Source organism: Alosa alosa, chromosome 3, assembly GCF_017589495.1.
Source record: "Alosa alosa isolate M-15738 ecotype Scorff River chromosome 3, AALO_Geno_1.1, whole genome shotgun sequence".
Classification (NCBI taxonomy): Eukaryota; Metazoa; Chordata; class Actinopteri; order Clupeiformes; family Clupeidae; genus Alosa; species Alosa alosa.
The window spans coordinates 34,332,936-34,354,200 of NC_063191.1; the positions used below are offsets into that span (position 1 = coordinate 34,332,936).

A 21,265-nucleotide genomic window follows, 5' to 3' on the forward strand; every position below is an offset into this window, starting at 1 on the left:
CTCTTTTTTGTTTACTACATTACCTTATCTCACGTCTGTAAATTCATAGTTTTCAGTTTTGCTCTACAATGTAACAATAGTAAAAAAAAAGCCATAAAAGAGTAGGTGTTCCAAAACCTTTGACCAGTAGTGTATGTTTACATACTGATTTTGAAGGTACAATTCTCAAATTGGCTTCCCAAATGGTGGCGATTGTATAAATGTTTTAACAAAGTCCTCTAGGGGGCATACTTTCAATCTGATATTCATAAGGAAACCTGACTTCACATGCATGTAACCATGAATGGGTATTAAAAGGTCATACAGTTAGAACTTGATTTGCTTTACACTTCTTACAAAATCATTGTCATTGAGCGAGAGATCTGAGCTTGAAACCAGAGACATAAGGCCTGTGTGAGAGAAACTAATGTGGGAAAACGGAAAATAGAACAGAATGTATTAATACTGATTGTTTTATTTCATATCTTAATATGTTATGTGTTTTCATAAATATTCTACTAAAGATAGGTTTCATACAATTGAATATTTATTTAACCTTGGGGAGTTTACACCCTGCATCATGTGTGAAGACAGGAGCAATAACAGAACTGAAAAAAGTTCTCGTTTTGTTCATGAAGACAAACACTGATCCCACGCTTTTTTTTTATCCAGAAACGAAAGTGCACAATAAAGGCCTCAGCAGAAGGCACAATGTTTACATTGCGATTTCACAACCTGTTTGTAACCTGCCACTTGAAGTGGGTCACAGTAACCTGCATGCTGACTGCACATCGTCTCTTTAAATGCAGTGCAAAGGTCAGTGTGCAGTAGGCAGGGATGCATGCGGACAGGGGCTTTCAGTGACCCTTACAGAGCCCCCGGTCTCCATGACGATTCCATTATTTACTTATCTATTTAAGAAGGTGCTTGGAGGGGAATGACTTTGACGATCCCAAATCATACGTGATATAAACAGATGTGTATACATGGAGGCAGATACTGGATACTGAGAACACCAAACTCTGCGCTCCGAAAGCATGTCCAATGTGAGTCCAACTGCCAGATTATCAGCATTCAGTTCAAACAAGTGTTCTACATATCAACATAAAGCTCCACAAGCTCTCAAGTTTGTAGTGGGAGCGTTATAAATTTCATGTACAGAAATTAATCATCCTGATGAGTACCATTTTATAAGATCTATATATGTTTTTTTTTTTGCAAATTACGTGTTGAAGGTCCTAACCTATAAGTGTCTATTGAGACATCAACACCAAGGCCTAGATTGTTGCTGAAATACAAAGCATATTACATTCAATGCTATGTCAAAGATTAAAAGAGGAAAAAAATTAAAAGCAGATAAATGGTCAGATTCAAGTACTGAAAAGAATGGAGGAAGCCATTGTGCTTGTCGAAACCGAACATTAATCATACTGCTGTTGAAACCATTATGAATTACAAGTCTTTCCCCTTGGCACAGTACTGATATCATCATCATCATCATCATCATCATCACCATTATCATCAGCATCATCGTAATAAGAGCATGAAGGCACTGCGTTGTCAACATAACATCTATTAAAAATAAAACATTTAAAAATGTATAAATGGACAAAAGTAGCATTATTTTAAAAACAACCAACACATTTTTGTGCTCTCACCCCAACAGTCAAAGTCAACAACAACAACAACAACAACAAAAAAAACATCATCATCATCCCACACAGGAGAGTCTCCTCGGGCCCACTTGCATTGGCACTTGCGGGACTTTGCATCAGATTTCAATAACATGAGTTTACATATATAGAACCTTTGACGGGACTGCGAGTCCCCTCCCCCCACCATTCAACACAAGAGTCCAGGCAGACAAGCGGCTGACCGATTCGGCCGCAAGGTGACAAATTTACTCTCAGGGAGGGAGCTCTCCAATCAGCCACACAACCCTCTCTCAGGCCAGGTCTCAAATCAGGTGACGAGTGACCGACAACAGTTAATGCATTTCACAAATTTTGTGAGAAGTAACATGGTTAATGCACTGAACATTTGTAGAGTATGTGTAATAATTAGTATTAAAGTATTCCAGTATCTTTCTGCTTTGATTAATATCACGAATAACACATATTCTTGGAATTTATTTAACACAGTCTACATTACCTTGCAACTAATAACTAAAATTGTTTGTCATATTACAAAAGGGTACTTTTTAAGGCAAGATATAAGGCATATATGTGAGGGTAACAAATGCTTCTGATTGTTTGTTTATAACCTCGAGGGGGGAGCTGACAGCAGAGGCTGGCACTACAGTGGAACCACGCCAGTTTCCCTTTCTGACATCGATACGCGCTTATCTCTGCTGTGAGAAAATGCTACAAAGAATGATGATTGTGGCAGTATTAGGAGATCTTGACAAAAAAAAAAGATTAGGAAAAAATAGCATGTCAAGAGGTAAAAGATGAATAAATATTGCTTTTAAAAAAATTGGCGAATTATGAGAGACAGCATAGAACCTGACATGATTGCCATCGTTGTTCCGTCCTCACTTGGGCTTCTGAGATAAACTCAATTTTACAAAAGAGGGAATGAGGGCAGTTTACCTCATGGAAAACCCCAAGTACCCGGTTATTCACTGCTTACATAACAGAAAAGACTAGTACTTATTTGAATAATTCCCACAGTTCCTTTAAACAGGCTTCCCGCAAACGTGTCTGGGGGAAAAATCTATTAACCAAAAAGGATGAATAACACCTGTTGAAGTATTAAAATTATCAATGCAACTCTCATGTTTCTCTTTTTGATAATCAAGCAGTCCCACAGTTCCATCTCTATAAAAACCAAACCAAGGATCTACCAGCTGTTCTCTCTCTCTCTCTCTCAGCCAATAGAAAATGTCCTGTGAATGGAATTCTGGGTAAAGTGATTCAGACCGAGACAGGCGCTGGTCCTTTACGTGGGAAGCAGCGTGGGGCCCCATGCCCAAGCAGGCCTCCCTGGCCCCGAGGTGAAAGCTGCCACTGTGGTCGCGTTAGCTTGTAGTCCTGTGCTGTTTCAGGACAGCGTACACATCGTCTACTTTACTCAGTCTCTCGAAGAACGGGATGAGATCAAGTAGCTCTGTGTCGGCCATGTCGTCGAACCAGGATGCTACAGGCACCTAGAGTGGCATGAGGAGGCACAGGAGAGAAAACCCATCACCATGATGCACTCAAAGGGTTTTGGAGTTACAAGAAAATTACTGAATAAACCGATATAGACATTTTAACTGATCAATATGTACATGGACATCTGCATCTCGTAATTAATTTCATAAAAATATGGTTATCATTGAATTTAATAATCAACAGCACTGGCATTCTATTGAAGATGGAATAAAAAATTGTAAAAACATACAGCATTGTCTGGGTGGAAGATGTAGGAGGCAGGGGAATTGTCCACAATGATGACCTTATTCAGGTCTCGGCCTAGGCGGCTTAGGTCCTTGACATAGTTGCCACGGTGGAATACGCATGATTCTCGAAAGAGCCGACTGCGAAAGGCGCCCCACTTGTCCAGCAGATCTGATACGGGATCCGCATACTGCCATATTCAAGAAAACACAAGGGAGAGATTCAATTTAGGCACATAGGGAACATGAGTTGGTAGTAAAACCAATAGTGCATCACTGGCAAAATGGGTTGTGCGGCTGCTGAGGTGTGAAGAGGAGAGGCCGAGCAGGTGCGGGGGGTGTTACATGGTGCTACCCCTGACACTTTGGTACAACACCCAGCAGTTTGCGCGCAACCTGACCAAGGGCCAACACAAGGAAACAGTTGTTCTACTCACCTTCGCTAAGCTAGCGGTGAAAAGCACACACTCGAACAATTCACCCATACGTTTAAGGAATTCATCCACATGGGGCCTCTTCAACACGTACACCTGGGCATGAGAAAAGCTGAATGAGCCAGTGCCAGAGACATCACCAAGCATTTTCATTCACATCATATGCATTTACAATTATTCATTAATTTAAATATAGAAGTCACTGAGTTCAGATTCCAGAATTGCAGGTCAGACTATTCCATGATTCTCCCCTGTCAGTCAGGGCAGAGCTCAGTTTTCGTGCACTGAAGATTAACTAATAAACACCCAGCACTATCCATGGGTCACTGGATGTGGGTAAAGCACTTTATGGGGTTGTCAAACGATGACCCCGTTTTAAGTCACGCCATAAAATGGTTTGTTTTTCATGTGAGGTCGCGTCCTCCAAACATCTTCATGGAGTCGGTGGTCTTGCTCCTGAACCAAGTTATCCCGAATAGGCTTTCCACGACTTAACAAGCCTATCCTGGATTACTTGAAACAGGCGCAAGCCTTGTCCAGCTTGGGTGGTTTTCTGGTCGGCCGCAACTGGGGCCATGCTTGCCCTTTAAAGGGCTAATGTTCGCTGCCAGCCACAACCTGTGTGAGCAGTAGATGTGTGCTCTGAGTGAGATTGATGGGCAGTGAGTTCTGAGAAGCCAGCCAGGGTTTCGTCATTCCGTCAGGACACTGAAATAGCCACCTGCTGCTCAGACCCATCAACAGAGAAGGCCACTGCCCTTGTCAGGTAGCATGCCCAGAGGAGAAGTGATAGGTAAACAGAAAGAAACAAACTTGTGGAAAAGCCTCAAAATGTCCCAAAGACGCTGTAAGAGAGCCATGCAGTCAGTTCAGTTTGTTGTCATACATACGGTCATATCATGCTTACCTGGTGAACAGTCCCATCAATCTCAACTGGAATGATAAAATCAGCGTTGTTCACCGGCTGTTGACAGAATAAATAAATCTTGGTCTAAATGAGGCATGAATTAATTTAATAAAAATCATATAACTTCAGAAGGTTTTTCTATACATTTCATTTAACTCCAACTGTATGGATAGTGATCCACTACCGAAAGGGTTAAGCAAACACACAACACCACATGCAGATGAAATTTCTGCAACTTAACCCTCAAAATAACAAATGGCAACACCACCCTGCTGGAGCCATCAAGCCATTTGTAATAATGTAATGGACCAGGCTCATAAACAGTGATTTATTAAGAGGGGGCAATGTAGCTTGTATATGCTGCATCTCAAATGGTAAGTTCATCACGTGCATGTGGTATACAGAGGATGGGACACCGTGACCTACATTCACAGACTATGAAGTAACTCTGAAGATGCCAAGGCACAGTGTAGAAGCTTCACAAAACCAACAATGATCACCAGTAAAATTACCCATTAACCATGAATGACTAATTCCTCATAACTGTAAGGCACTGCAGGATTTTGACACACTAGACGCTGTAGAAGGGGAGACGGGACCTGTTGATGTATTGATGTGATACAATGAGCTGAAAATGAATAAAGTGTCACTGTCGACACTCTCCATTTAACAAAAGTCTGGTTTTCATTACTGTTCAACATAACACATTGCTGATGTAATACATTTCAGCTTAGAAGGAAAGAATTCTTCCATAAACAGTAAAGGAATAAAAGACTGGAGACGGCTGATTCTTGCCACAACACACCCTTATTCCAGCACACACTTATTCCTTCAAGGCAGACTTACTACAGGATCTGAATTCAATACTTTTTATTGTGACAGATTATACAAAATCCAGTGTTTTCAGACACGAACCACCTCAATATTGCCCACATTATGCAATTCAGTTTCGATGTGTTCCCTGTACAGAACATCGGCTATCAGGTATCTGACATTTGACCAGTACCAAGAACATACTGACAAGTTGAGGGATTTCATAAATGTGCCCCATGCTGTGCCCTAATTGATCAAACATATGCTGTTGCTGAGAAGGAAGTTGTATGTGTCCTTTGACAATGTTGACCATCTGTCCAACACATGTACAGCCACGTTACTTTGCCACAACCATGTTGTGCAACATATAGATAATGCCTGCAACATATAGATAATGTTGTGTAACATATAGATAATGTTGTGCAACATATAGAAAATCCCCATGTTTCAGTACAGCAGAGGTACATGGGACTTGTCATCACAGTGCTTAGTAGTAGGGGTGTGTGGAAGTGAGTGGATGATGATGAGGCAATTGGGATCCACAGCTTACCTTAAATGAACTGTGGACTAGTGTTTCATCTAGATCAATGACTACACAGATCTTCCCCGCGTCTTTCGATTTAATCTGAGGGAGCAGTGGTTTGGCTGGGACCTGGGGTGAGCAAACACACAACAGGAAGTTAAGCAACTGAACAGTTACAGCATGAAACCACTTTACTCTGATATTAGCAAAACAAAACAGTGTAAATATACAGAGCAAAAACTACATAAAACATTTTATGTACATAAACTCAAAGCCAGTCCAGACAGCTCAAGTAAAGCTCCAACAGCAGCTGCTAGTAAACCACTGCCTGTGCAAGTCAGTAATTCAATACATTCAGTCCACAATCATGAATGACTCGTGTTTCAATACTGCCGTGTCAACGGAAAAAGAAAAGGAAAAAAAAATAAAAAGCTTGCTTGCTTGTAGTGGCAGAGAGAGAAATAGGCTCTAGAGGGGAGTGTCCATGAGGGGGCACACGGAAGCTCTTTTAGTTCTTACATTCCGCAGGCCGAGCCAGGCCGTGTGACTGAGGGCACTGCCCGGGATGGGATGAGGTTACACGACACCCTGGCCAAGCCATTCTCTGTCTGAAAGTGCCCATGCTCTATACAGAAACACACTTAACCAGCTGGAAGGGCAAAACATGCTTATAGGAAAAGCAACTGAACTGAACATAGAGACAGATGTGCTTATGCCTGAGCCGAGTTTGCCACTGAGGCTGTGCTTTAGGAGCAGGAGGGGGGGCGGGTGTATTGTAGATAGGTGTCTTTTTAAACTTCAAACTGAAATAACAAGCCCATATGACATGGAATCAGAGATGTACTTGAGCATTCTCCTTCACTTATTTTAGCTCTGAGGCAAAACAAACTCAGACCAAAGTTGAACACGACACATGTCTGGTACCCGCAAAACCGCTCACAGGTAAAACTCAACAGGCATAAGTTTCAGCCTTCTTTTTTTATTATTTCAGAAACTACAAAATTCACACCATGCATTAGGAGTGGGCTAAATGAAACCCAGCATGCTGAGCAATTGAAAAAAGAAACATTTTATCGATGCTTCTTAAGCAATTTATATGTGCAGCAAAAGGACTAAGTACCTCCTCTGTTGGGACACAGAACTCGCACTGACAGGTCTCTTGGATATCCTCATCCTCAGACTCAATCTCTTCAGGCTCCTCCAATGGTTCCGGGGTCTTTCTCTCATCAGCCAGCTTAAAGAATTGATGTGTTGCACAGTGTTCAGAGTGTTCAGTGGATTCAACATTGTTTTCTGAGGTCTTAGCATGATCAACACTGTTCTTAGTGGGCTTTGTCTGTTGGGTAATAAGATCAGACAACAGTATTTCAGGCATCACCGACTCAGCACATTTAGGCTCAGGTAACTTGGCTTGTTCAACCTGCTCAGAGTCCCACTCTCCTTGTTCGGACGTGAGCAGATCTGAGAGTTCCTCACCGACCTCATCGGTGTCTTTAGGGCAGAGAGGCTCTGGGGTTTCGGAGGCCTCTATACCATAAGGAATCTCGGGGCTAGTAAGTAGGCCCTCATTTTTGTCATACAATTCTCCAATTTCTTCATCTTTGTTCTCATCCAGTACTTCAGAGAAAATAATATCAGGGATAAGCCCATGATGGTCACAGTTATCTGGACTAGGCGTTTTACCCTCGTCACATTCAACGGAAGGTTCATCCTTACGATGCACCTCAGAATCGTCTTCCTGTACAGAGCCAGATTCACTTCTTTCTTTTTCTGCTTCAGCAACAACTTCACTGGGTTCTTTGTCTTTGGTTTCCACTTCGGCCCAGGGATCGAATATTAGATCCAAACTACAAAAATCTGCACCATAGTGCCCATAGGCTTCAGCCGCTGACAGTCGTCGCCGTTCCAGGAACAGTCTTAAAGTCTGACTTTGATAAAGTGCATATCCAATGGCAGGTTGAGAAAGCTTCTCCTCAGGAGGGGATACCAATAGCTGACCTTCTTGCTCCGTCTTTTCCACTGGGCTGTCTTCAGAAACTTCAGCTGCTCCCACAGGGCCCTTAGGACCTTCTTCATCTATTTGGGGTTCAAGACGGTCTCCTTCTGAGTCTGGTTCACTTCCATCTTCCTCAGTGTACCGTTCTTCAACACTGGATTCATGACTTTCACCCTCATAAACATCGCCGTCTGCACTGCAGAGGTCAGCACTTTCAGGGTCTTCTGCCGTCCACAAATAAGAACAGGATTGATTTTCACATTCCAGTGAGAATTCATGCACTCCATCATCTGTATAATGCAAGTAACCTTCCTGATTATCATCATGTGGAGACCCATCAAAAGACCCATCCTGGATAGGAAAGTGGTCATTCTCTGCCTCTTCAGATAGTTTATCACTGTTATAAGAGGACTCAGAACAGTTTTCATCAGATTCACTTCCATCAGAGCAGGTTTTAAATGATTCTTCAGTTTCAGAACTGTCTTGGCTTTTCTCGTTACAGGGGTGATAGTCATCCCCTTCACTTAATCCATCCAGAGAATCCACATCAGGTTTGTAAGATCTACTAATATCACTGCCTTCCTCGGAATTAAGTTCAAAGAGTCCATCTTGATCAAGAAAGAAATCAAGATCCTTGTGTATTTCACATTGGGTATCAGTGCAGACATCATATAAATCGTCCCCTTGAGATTCTACACAAGTCCCAGACAATTTCCTTTGCTGTGAGGATTCATTGTGATAAGATACTGCACTGCATGTTGTAGTCTCACTCTCTTCAGAAGTAACGCAATGCACAGAGACTTCACTGTTGTTGTGCTCAAAGGAGTGACCACAAGACTGCACTTTTTCTTCCAATTGTATAGCATCACACTGGTCAGGACTAAGTCGGTCTTCACTCACCTCTATGTCTTCAGAGGAGCGATCACAGAGATTGCAGTTTTCACAGCACTCATATTCTTTTAGAGATGAAGCATCTGGTCTACGTTCAATTAAGAACTGAGAGAGCCATAAGGTTTCAAAAGTATCCATTGATCCAGTGAGCAAAGTATCACATTTAGAATTGCGCCGGGTTTTCTGTTGCTCTGTGAGCGGCTCACAGTGAGAGCTGTGGTGGTGGCATGGCTTGTTTATTTTGTGGGCGCGATAGTATTTAGCACAGCTATCAAGGGAGCCACATTGTTCAGCCAACTCAAAGTGCTCGGACGTCTCGCATTGTTCAGGGGTCTTTGAGTGTTCAGCAGTGTTTTCAGTCGGCTGACACTCATCCGCCGCAATAGCATCAGGAAGCATCTGTTCTTTAAAAAACGTGTTTACGTTGCAGAGTTGTGCATGTTGACTGCTCTCTGTAGATGCACAATAATCACCTAGTTTTCCGCTGGACACAGGCTGTTTGGCAATGTCGCACATGTTAAATGGCTGTTCAACTAATGTGCCATACATTTCACAGTTTTCAGCTTTGAGGTCAGTGGATGTCGAGTGTTCGCCTAATTCACAGTCAACTACTGATATGCTATATTCAGAGGACTGGAAGACATCAGCAGCAGCAGCAGCTTCCTGGTCACGTTTGGAGGGCTTTTCAAAAGCACTCTCAGACACTTCACTTTCTGACACCTCGATATAAACTGCCTGTTGTTCAGAGCCACTGCACTGTGTGCAGGGTTCACATTGTTGAAATGACTCTGTGTGTTCAACATTTGGATCAGGAAGCTCACTGTGCAAAGGCCCACCTCTGTCTGAGTACATGAGCTCCTGAGAAACTGTACTTAATTCAGAATCAAGTTCAAATGTCCCACCAAGCACAGTACCATGTTCAAATGACCTAGTTTGCGGAGAAGATTCAACATTATTAGTCTGCAGCTCTGCTGTGCTAAAAATTTGTTCAAATTGTTTGTGCTGTTCAGTGCACTGCTCTGAAACCTCTGAAATAGTTACAAGATTAGTGCATAACCTGTTTCCAAAGAACACTTCCTCATTTTGACTCATTTGAGAGGACTCACTGTGTACCCGGAAGGTTTCTGTACCATGACTTTGATCGGGGAACTCTGGTATACCAACATGTTGTTCTAACTGTACTTCACCAGCTTCGTAGTGTTTACAAATGTGCTCCATGGCTTTACTTAGTCCTTGCACTTCGGCTGAATCAAAAGAGCTCTGATCCACAGAATTTAAGCAAAGTTCACAATAATCATCGAAAGACTCATTTCCATCCATGTGCTCCTCTTGTCCAGAGACCTTAGTTTGGTCTACACAGTTCTCCTCAGGCATATTTTGTCTGATCGGTGGACTTTGCACCACAATTTCACCCCTGAGAGAAGACTCAAAAAACTGGGAAAATTTCCCTCCAGCTCCAAAATGACTGCAAAAATCGGCAGCTTGAAAGTGCTCAATGCATTTCCCGAGTGTGTTGCTCTCCCCGGAGAGCAGGCAGTGTCCTGACGGCATGCGGTGCTCTGAAAGGTCTAACTGTGGTGGGGGCTGGGGAGATTCGCTGAGCCCACAGGCTGCCTGAGACACCAGCAGTAGAGCACACGTTGACATGACAGGAGGGTCAAAACTAGACTGAGCTTCAGTACCCAGCGCCTCTTCAGGAGACCTACCAATTTATTTTGGGGGGCTACAGAGACGTGACAAATAACTCCTGGAATATCAAATCACTATAAAAAGCTGAAGTAAGGCATAAATCTGAAACTGACACCCGAGAGCATCTTGACCACCTGATCTGTCTGTAGTTGCTAACAGCCATGTTGTTTTCCAAGAATGTGTTCAATAGAATCATGGATGGCTTTGTCTTATGCCAAGAGCACTTGTTTGGCAAGATATAATCTCATATTTACCAAGGAATTCTAATCTTTTAACACTCTTATAGGTGACAAAGGAGACAACTGAATTTTCACTAAAGTTTTGCATAGATGCAAACAAGCACTGGGATGATTCACTGACATGACGATTTATTGACACTGACTTGTTTGTTGTTGACCATGTAAAATAAGGCAGTCAAGAGAAAAGGTTGCGCAAAACAAACATGGGGTTTTGGTTTCCTTGGTGACAGAGTTGATCATATGGCTCTTGGTCAATTTAACCACAAGACACCCAGAAACCCCTGAGCGGGAGAGTGGCCTTGGGACGAGAGATTAGAGAGACAGTGAATGAAGTGGTACGGACATCAAAACACAGAGGTACAATGAAAATTGCCTTACTTTAGAGACCGTTCCGTTTTCTTCAACCAACAGCGGGGCGTTGTTGTTGACTGGGAGCTGATCTGTTTCGTCATGACACAGGCAGCAGAAGAGACTGTGGAAAATGCTGCGACTGCGGGGTTTCTTTGATGAAGATGCAGCATGTGTTTGGGCACCTAAGAACACAAAAGTACATACAGTCACACCATGCCGGCCATACTGCTTGCTGACCACACCGCCGTGACCACACGTCAAACCTCCATCTTTGGACGGCTCTGACAGACACCAATGTGCCACTAATCAAAACCAAGCACTCTATGTGAAGATATCACTTTCCTGCTTAAGGTTGATTAGCTTGCGATTCTTTTTAAAGATCCCCTGCTGGTATAAACAATTCAAATTCATTCGGAACACCTGCTGCTTAGCAAGACATGTTGTTGGTTTATTGACATCAAAGTTGATTGGGGAATTATTTTCATTATGATTTGGTCCAACCAGTGCAAATTTGGTGTTTTTCATGATAGAGATCTCTTAAACTCTGTAAAGCTGATTTTGAGAGAGCAATCAACAGGCAAGGAATCAAGAAACAAGAAACCAGAGAGTCTACTATGGGTGGAGATATAATGGAAGTCTCAGTCAGTCATTGAAAACATGTGTGTCACACCCATGCAAGTCCTACATGCATTCTCTCACTATTCATGACAACATTTCGTTAATGCTGGGGCCTGGGAAACAATCTGTGGTCATTCAGCCCTTCACAACAGTAATTAGCCAATAATCCTCCTAGGCTGATAACCTATTAGTTAGCAGCCGAGCATATCTGACAGAGACCAGTGTGATTTTGCAATAGTGACAGACATAACAAGGGATTGTCATGATTAGCAATCTATGTACAGCTTAAAGGCAAGAGACCTTTTTAGATGTATTGCTAAAGCGAACATGGGTGATGATAGCTGGGCTTTAGAAGACAAAATCTTTGACAAATTAGACTGCCAGCAAGATGAAGGAGGCGCTGTCATCATGAAAGTTTACCATGCCAACTGAAACCCCTGCATCTGACTCCTGATGGAGTAATCTGACTGGATCCCGCATATATGCAGCTTTCTTTTTTTTACCCCCGGTTTGAGATTTTGTTTCCTACAGTAATCAGATGGCGATGCTGTGTTACCACGTTGCTGATGACAACAGAGCTTTCAAAACGAGGTGATGATGCAGTCTTGCCAACACATTTAAGAGATAACTGACTTTGATAGATGCTAGCCATGATTTCAGCTGTACTCTGACCCACATAATATGAAGTAGCCTACGAAGCATTTACTTGACCTCCTTCCATATACCCTCTCTGGTCGAGTGTTAACACTCTTAATGCTGCAAAGTGAACTTTCAAAACATGTTAATGCCTTTTCAGTAAAATTATAAATCTATCCAAATCCAATACCATATAATTATGAAGACATTGTAACAAGATAGTGTTCTTGTTCATTCTATACATCCATATTCCCCGATCTGGTAGTTTTTTATGCATTCGTTACCAGTGGTTAAAGTGGCAGGTGGGGGAACCCTAAAAGTGTCAGTGCAACGGGGGAAAATGACTCACCGTTGGACAACATATTGAGTATCGTGGTGTAGCAATACTTTTTGGACAAGAATTGCTAGCTTCTTGGTCACCTCTGTACACGCAAAAAATTACAACAATTTATTTTAACAATATCATCACTACGTTGGATTAAAAAGAATTTATTTATTTTATTATTAATTTATCTAAGGTGGGGGAACTGCGTTCCACAACTGCGTTGTTACACTTTTCATGTAAATAAATGCTGTTAAAAAGCCTATGGGAGATGTATGAATATGATGATATTCTCAATATTTTCATTTAACAACAACAATTTTAATCTAAATCTCTATAATACAAATGAGTAAAATAAAATATTCACATTAGTTGGGAAGAATTGTCATAGTCATATCACTAGAGATGGGTTTAAAATAAAATAATGGAAAATCAATTCAAATCAATCTTTATTTGAATAAGTTCACAAAATGCTGAAATGTATATTTCTACTATATCTACTGTAGTCCTAGTAATAGACGATAACCAGCCCTAACCATCATACTGATCTGCTTCCTAAACCAAAAATGTGAAATAGGCTACATCATATCACTTTTGTTCCATGTATACAATAAAGCAGTGGCTTGTCTACGTATGTGCAGCTCACATTCTAGACCATAAATGTTTTTGCAAAGACGAGACTCCTTATGCAATGCAAGAAATATTAATACATTCATGTTGCATTCAAAGAATGTTTTTTGAAAAGTCGTTAGTCATCAATTCAGGGCATTTAAAAGTAGCGTAAATCAAAACACTGCCAGGGGGCCTTTTTCCACGCGTCTTTATGGGGGTTCTGACTTATAGCAGATGGAGTAGAGCATGGTGCGCATACCCAAAGTCTGCTCACAGGGCAAAGGGGCGAGTAGAGGAACCCGACCGAAGGCCCAGGCAGGTGAGTGAGCCTGAGAGTGCAAAGAAACATCACGTAGTCCGCCACGTTGGGTCTTCTGATGTTACACATCAGACTGCTTTAAATAGCCCTCACGAGCAGCTGCTGACAGAGGTTAGTGATGGCATTCTCTGTATATAGAGAGCCCCTGCTCCAAGCCATAAACGGACACGCAAAACAAAAAATTCTCTGTTGTAGGGGAGCACGCCACCAATCCTTGTGTTTATCGTTGGACTGACTGGAAATACCCAAACAACGACAAGGTGAAAGCCTCAAACTCACTTTTGTGCATAGCATTGCATGCCCTGGGGTAAATGTGTTGACTGTGCAATGTCTTCAATGTTTTTGAAGCGAGACCACTAAGTTCTATGTACTTATTAGTCATGTCTTAGCAGGACAGCTGGAGGCGGAGGTTTTGACAGTTTAGACGGCTTGACAGCCTGTGCTGTGTGGCCCTCTTTTCCATGGCTCGCACCCCATATCCCAGGAGGCTTAGATCCCGATAACGAGGCTACAGCTCTTTTCCGGATCCAGCGCGACCCCGCCCTAGTCAGCATGTTTCAGCACCACAAAGTTAAAAGTAGCCTATCTGGGTCCCTTTTGGGAATGCCTGAGATTCTATTCCCATCCTGGCAGACGCTGGTCTCTCCACGGCTGATTTTATGGCCCCCCGCCGACATTTGATATCCCCCCGACAATCCAACAACTTGTTTCACACTATCCGCAGAGTGAGAGGGACAGCAGACTTGTGAGCATTGTGGCACACGTGGTGCCGAGTTTAAGTTACTTGGATATAGAGCAAACAGTTGGCATTCATTGCAGGGCACCAGTACACAGGCTGACACCATTGTAAACACTGGCATTATCAGATCTGAAAGACAAATCAAACTTAAAAGGAATGCCAGTATAAACACAACAAAAAAGTATATAAATAGATCAATTCTTAAGAGGTGGTAAATTTACCATGCCGATATTGAGATATTTTTAAATAGGAAAGCAGTGAGTTAACAGAATTATTACTTCATTATACAGTGGGATATACATTGGTTAGACGTGTTAAATTACCTGTAGTGGAAGAGTTTTAATTAAACAAAAATACAATTTTCAAACCCCTCTAAATGTGCAAACAAGTATCACAAAATTTGGATGTGTATTAAAACAGAAAATATCTGTCATTATTTATTTGATTGTTTGCTGTTGACTACAGTGTTGAAGTATTAAATCAAAGACCCAAACAGCTTGTTTTGAATTAAGTATCTGTGCTTTCTCATCTGAATGCACTGAGGACCTTTGAGGCCTTGGCTCCGGCAAAATGTGCAGATTTTCGACTGGGGTGGGAGGGATGGACCTACGCCTGAGACCAGTCCTTTTTTTGCCGCTTTCATAAAACTCCCTAAACAAGAGAAGCACTCAGGGGGCCCCAGTCCATTCCCTCAGCCCCTCTCTCTACCTCCCTCTCTCTCTGGAATGCAGCCATCTCATAGGCCCATAACCCTCTGCTGCACAGTGGCCGGGCCAAACCAAAATAGGAACAGGAAGTATCAGGAAGTGAAGTAAGAACTCATGAGAAGCAATAGAGGGTGGCCCTCACAGAGAACGCTCTCTCTCTCTCTGTTGTTTTCTTTCCTTCTCTCTCTCTCTCTCTCTCTCTCTCTCTCTCTCTCTCTCTCTCTTTCTTTTTCACTGTTGGCCACTCTCATTCGAATCACTCTCCTTCTCTCTTTCTGTCCCTCCCTCATTCACTCTCTCCCTCTCTGCTGCCACCATCAGATCATATTTCACACAACAAAGCAGGTACAGAGGAGGACAAGCCTGGGAAACGGCACACTGAGGTAGCCCACAATGTATCAGTGCAGATAATGGGATTCCAGCAATCAAGGTTGGCCATCGGGGGTGGGGGAGGGGTGGGGGGTGCACCCATAATACATTTCACATGCAGACTGGACGGAGGCGTTGCCGGCACTCAAGAATGCGTGCTAATGGCGAGCCTGACCACAGATTCAGAATTGCCCTACAAGCATGACGAGCTGCGCAGACTTTGTATCTTTGCAACACTGCCCCTGCCCCCCCCACCACCACCACCACTACCACCACCATCATCACCACCCCCTATTTCTAAAAAATAATCCTCAATAAGCAAAGAGCAGGTGGTGGAGTCGATGCTTTAAACTTAAAGGACAGTGTGGCTCAATTGACTGCATTCGCTAAAAGCACCTTGTCCAAAATCCACTTCCAACTCACACAAGTTCAGAATACGCAATGTACAAATCCCATCTGTTCTCACGCTCTCGCCTGCTAAACTGGTGTGTTCAGATTTACGAGAGCGGCCGGGCACCTAGGGTGACGGGGTACGGGTGGTCATAGACATGGGGTCAGCGGCAGAATTTAGCCTTGATCTGTTGGCCACAGAAAAAGAAATAAGGACTCCTCAGCATAGCTTAACAGGGATCCTATTCCTTAACATGTGTTTTTTTCTCTGTTCTTATATAACTAGGAATTCCACTGGCTCCCTTCAACAAATAAGCTGCTAGGGCTGGTCAGCTCGGTCTGTGATGTCAGTGCTGAGATAATAGTCCAAGTCCAACACATTTCTGTACACTTGGGTATTATATGGCTGGGCTTGCTTTGGTTTGCAGGCTTTGCCCTTCCAAGAGTGTTTGACTTTGACATGAAGGGAGTGTTGCTGCCGACAGCATTGAGTGGGAGTAAGAATTTTACACGCTGAATGCTTCTGTCACTCGTATTCAAACATTTTAAACATTTGCCACCTGGAAATCTAGGGAGTCTGGCAAGTTCAGACTAGAGTTTGACAAACCGAGTAACTGAAAGTGAGGGAAAGAGAGGGAAAGAGAGGAAGAGGGGAGGGGAGGGCGGTGAAGAGAGAGAGAGATAGAATTCATATTCAAACATGAACACTTACACTTGGATACTTCAACATATCAAGCTTGAACCTTAATATCAAGTTTGAAGTTTCATGTCTACATTAGCTAAATCTATCAAATCTCTATAGAACGTTTTCTAAACTAAGAGGAATGAGTCAGTCAACAAAGTGTGCACCCTTGCATGATCTTCCTTGAGACCTTATTTAACCCCCTCAGCACATTGGTCAAATAGGCATGTAGCCTGACATGTTCTCCTGGGAGACAAACATTCACCTCAATTTAATCTGCAATCCAAATTCAAAAACGTAATTTCGTGCCATGGCATATCCGCCTAAGAGTCTAAGCACAGCATTATTTTGAGAGTGCAAGATGCTGTACTTTGCACTGTGCACCAACCAACCAAGTGTTGCTTACAGAGACTCTGAGGAGCAACAGCAAAACGTTGTCAGATACAGTATGTCTCAATAAGAAGGATCAATCACTAAGGCGTATTAATAAGCAACAGCACAGCAGAGGTGTTGTACACATGGGAGGTTGCCCTCAGTGTTCTTCCTTAGATTGAAATCAGTCACCAATGCCTCAGCTATGCACCCATCGTGGTGTGTGTGTGTGTGTGTGCGTGTGTGTGTGTAAAGAGGAAAGACACAAAACCAAGCAATGCTGTTCAGCATGCCTTTTGCACAGTTGCATGACAGTCAACCATGCAGAGCTGCCACTTTTGAGTGACAAAAAACATGGCTCTGCATAGGCCATTGCACAATAAGGTTAAAGTCTCAGCCTGCACAAACTGCTTCAATTAGCTAGCGCTTGTGTGGAACTTAAGTTTCATTAGAGGGCTGGCTATTTTGAACCAACACATTAACCTTACCAAAACTACTACATAGTGTCCAATGGTTGAAATGGCATAATCAAGTACCTTTATAGTTGTTTTACCTACTTTTAATTAAACCTTGTATTCTACAAATTAATTCAAGCGATGACGTAGCACTGCTGTTGACAATTGTGACCTATATCTAAAACCAGAGGCCCACAGTTACAGGAAGCCCCAAGCAGCATATTCCGAGTGCCACGGCTTAGCAGCTAAGCAGTGCACAGTCTTCTCTGTGACAATTGACACACAACAGAAGTGAGTGACTATTCAGTCAGGTCACCATGGCCACGTATTTCGGCCTTTGCTTTCAATAGAACCCCACACAAAGAACCTGTGAACACTCAACACTGAGCTTGCAGGTCATCCGACGTGTTCACCGGCTTTCGTCTTTTTGATCTACTTTGTACTTTTGTTGCACCCACATTGAGACTCAGGTTAGCTTACACTTGAGCACAACAATGCATCCTTTTTGAAGTTTTCTACATCTTTTTGAGGTTTTAACCTACATGTTGACAATAAATTGTCAGTGTGCAGCCCCTCCTGTCATAGATGCCACAGTCCAGCTTACAAAAAAGAGATCAAACAGTGGGGTGAAACGCTTCACATATGAGCACTTGCAGTGTTTTGTTTGTTAACCTACCTCACTGTCTGATGGACACTGACAAAAATAAATCAACATGAACACCTTGTGTCAGTCCAACTACTGTGGGAACTCTGCTGGAAGGGGCTAGGCCTACTTGATAAATATATATATATATTGCTGCCACAAAAAAATTGGGTTATGCAGAAACATTTCATCCTGGCTTACAGCTGTAGTCTATGCTGGAGATGTCCAAGAGATGGGTGGTGACCATTTGGCGGGAAAAAATCTGACAAGGATGACGAAGCCATCCACTTTCCTGACCTCTACAGCTACAGAGACACTGTAACTCCACTGACTGAGCTACTGCATGACACATTCAGGACACGATATTTCATGTCAAAGAAGACCAGTCAACCACCCGCTTGTAGTGATGTCTGTTATTAGGATCAGAAGATGAGATGATGACAGACATATTAATGCCTAATAATACTTTTTTGCCTAGGCTACTCAGATGATACAGTCCCGCCCCCTGAATTAAGGGCCGAATAAGATTTCAATGTTTCAATTGACTTTTATTTTCATTCTCAAACATTAAATGGCCAGACTAGACCGTTTCTAGAGAATTGACACATTATTCATACTACGACGGAGTTTAGAAACAGCAGACGAGATGTAGTAGACCAAGTTATTCGCAGCTGTCAAATTAAGTTCTTGTCCTCCAAGGCCGACGCGGCCATTTAATTCCGTCCCGTCAAAATGTAACTATTGCAATTTAGCGCATCCATACAAAGTAACAACTGTAGTTTTCCGGCAACAATGTTGACTGCACGCATGACCACTATTTGCTTCAAAACACTTTATGTTTGTGTCACCTCAGATATTCTTCAGTTCTGACATGTGCGCTCCAAAACAACCCACTTTCAAAACTTTTCTAACTTACCTTTCTCTCGTAAAGGAGTACTCGCCTCTTCATCACGGCTCACTTGTGTGATTACTGACGAGGACGGGTGGTCCATGAGATCCGTAAATCCAGAGCAATTACGATTTGAAGTATACGTTACTTTTTCAAAAACCCAGCTAGCTAATTTTAATTTAACCAAATATCGCGCTAAGCTAAAGCCTATCTTGCCTCCTCCCCTAATCGTTAAAAAATATAAAACAAGCTCCTATACGTACGCATGTACAGTCATTCTTGTGCCTCCAACTGTTAAGAAAACAAAGAAATACAATTAAATTAAAATAAAATAAAAGGAGGGGTTTCTTGTTGATAACTTTGTTACAACATGGAGTTCGTCTCTGCTCTCAATTTCAAGATACAAACATGGAACTTGACGGTTTCAAGGCGCCCGCCTCTCTTAAAGCGGCAATGAATTCTACTAGTGAATGAAACTACTAGATTCTAGTCTAATGAGTTGAAAGCAGGAAATAAAACTGGCTCGGAGCTGTTTTTATTCAATAATTGTTGCATGTAGGCTACAATTATTGCTTTCTTTAATTTCACTCTGTCTTACTTTATAAGCAGATGGTGCTTCTATAGTTACAGCTCTTTGGCTGAGGACTGTAGAAACGCTATCAGGTCCGCAGTAAACCTGACAGACTTTTCACCAGACCACTCTTGGTGTATTCAAGATCAGCCAGGACACTAGCCATCAGTACTTTTATTATGTGTAAATATATGGCCACAGATGCATGCAGCCAAACAGTCCAGACCTACTGACCTAAAATCTCACATCTCTAAAATTAGTATTGATACAAATACAGCTATAAAATTTGAACTTGGTGACAACTAGGTCAGTAATGCACAGTTTAATGTTGTCATGTGCCTTCCTTCATGACCTTGACCTATCAACGTCAATTTTATGTGACGCACATGAGGCAGAAACATAATACAGATTGGCTGCCAGTCTAGGCCTCATTTTGGATCAAATAAATTAGTCTCTTTCAGTGTCCATAACAATCTTTATGCGTTAATTCCACATCCAGTAAATGCTGTGTTATCATTTTATTAGAAGATACTGCAAGCGATAGTTTGACATTAGATGGCTGACTGCAGTCTGTTGAACGACTTTCATAAATAAAGCCCCTGGGCTATTAGTAGGCAACTAGATGAATATGCAAAATTGTCTCTCTGAATAAATGGATCTAGGTCTTCACATAAATATGTGTCCCTACATTAAATGGAGGAGGTCTTTCACTAAAATTAGCAGGAAGCCCAAACACTCTTGGGGTGTCTTGAATGTTTTAATATCGTAGATAAAATATCATATATGCCTATTTCCATTTGGAATCAGTCATATTATAATATACGAAACGGAACCAAGAGACAAGTAAAGAATAGCCAAGGGACAGTGTTGCAATGAGGGATGGCCTCTCCATTGGACAGTGTTTTGCAATAAGAGAGGGTCTTTCCAAAGGATAATATTTTGCAGCGAGGGACAACCTACATCAGAGTCTAATTTGATTCCAGGACACCAGGAATATACATTTTCAACATAGAACAGAGTTTCATTGTCATTGTCGTCATCATGACAAATGTTAGTGAACTTAGAAACACTCAAAAATGTGAGTTACAAGCCACAATCATCTCCAGCTTCTTGCAGAGAGATACAGTTGAGATGTGTCCATTTGCCTATATTTTGTGAAGAGTTGTTATTTTAAGAGAGATGTCTTGTTTCACTCAGCACAAACTCATTATTTATCAAGTTTTTCACTTGTGTTTTCATGGTCGACGTATGAGAGAACTTGGTAGGCTATCCTCAGGTGGGGCCCACATTTGTTACTTAAACTGTGCTCATAGGCCTGTATTACATAAATTTTGCTTAGTGTATTTAACTATTGGTATCAGTATTTTATACAGAACTATTCCTAAATATGTTTGACATCTAGAAATATCTATGTAAAAATGGATCGTCACTATAATCTGTTTGAGCTTGTTATTTTGTACAGACACGAGTCGAGCCATCCCTGAGACATGCGTTGCCCGTTTAAATTCAGCAAAATCCACCACGCAAACAAAGTTAAAAAGATCTCTCGGCCTGAGGATGTAGGCTACTTTTCCTGTCAACGCAGTTTTACTAAATTAATTGCAAATTACAAATAACAGTCTTATTTCGGATGTGATAAGGTTCCAAATGAGACTATGTAGTCTTGTCTGTAGTAAAGTTGTTCAACAATGGCAAAAACTTTTGGCAAACTTCTTTGCGAAGTTTTCGCTGGCAAGGAAC

At 42.1% G+C, this 21,265-nt stretch overlaps 1 protein-coding gene across 3 annotated transcripts; it reads right to left on the reverse strand.

Moving 5' to 3' along the window:
- Positions 1–436: 436 nt before the first annotated feature.
- Positions 437–19,360, reverse strand: ctdsp1 (CTD (carboxy-terminal domain, RNA polymerase II, polypeptide A) small phosphatase 1). 3 transcript variants are annotated; one of them, XM_048238910.1, is made up of 8 exons: positions 18,982–19,360; positions 11,229–11,383; positions 7,156–7,269; positions 6,063–6,164; positions 4,700–4,756; positions 3,796–3,888; positions 3,364–3,549; positions 437–3,127 (listed from the first exon to the last, which is right to left on the reverse strand). In XM_048238910.1, exons 1-8 carry the CDS (start codon positions 19,055–19,057, stop codon positions 2,999–3,001), a joined length of 912 nt encoding a protein of 303 aa, XP_048094867.1. In that variant the 5' UTR covers positions 19,058–19,360; the 3' UTR covers positions 437–2,998. The 3 variants fall into 3 exon arrangements, with proteins under 3 accessions (XP_048094867.1, XP_048094868.1, XP_048094866.1); XM_048238911.1 differs by lacking the exon at positions 7,156–7,269 and having other exon boundaries at positions 18,982–19,359; XM_048238909.1 differs by lacking the exons at positions 11,229–11,383; positions 18,982–19,360 and having other exon boundaries at positions 7,156–10,647.
- Between the last annotated feature and the right edge of the window lie 1,905 nt (positions 19,361–21,265).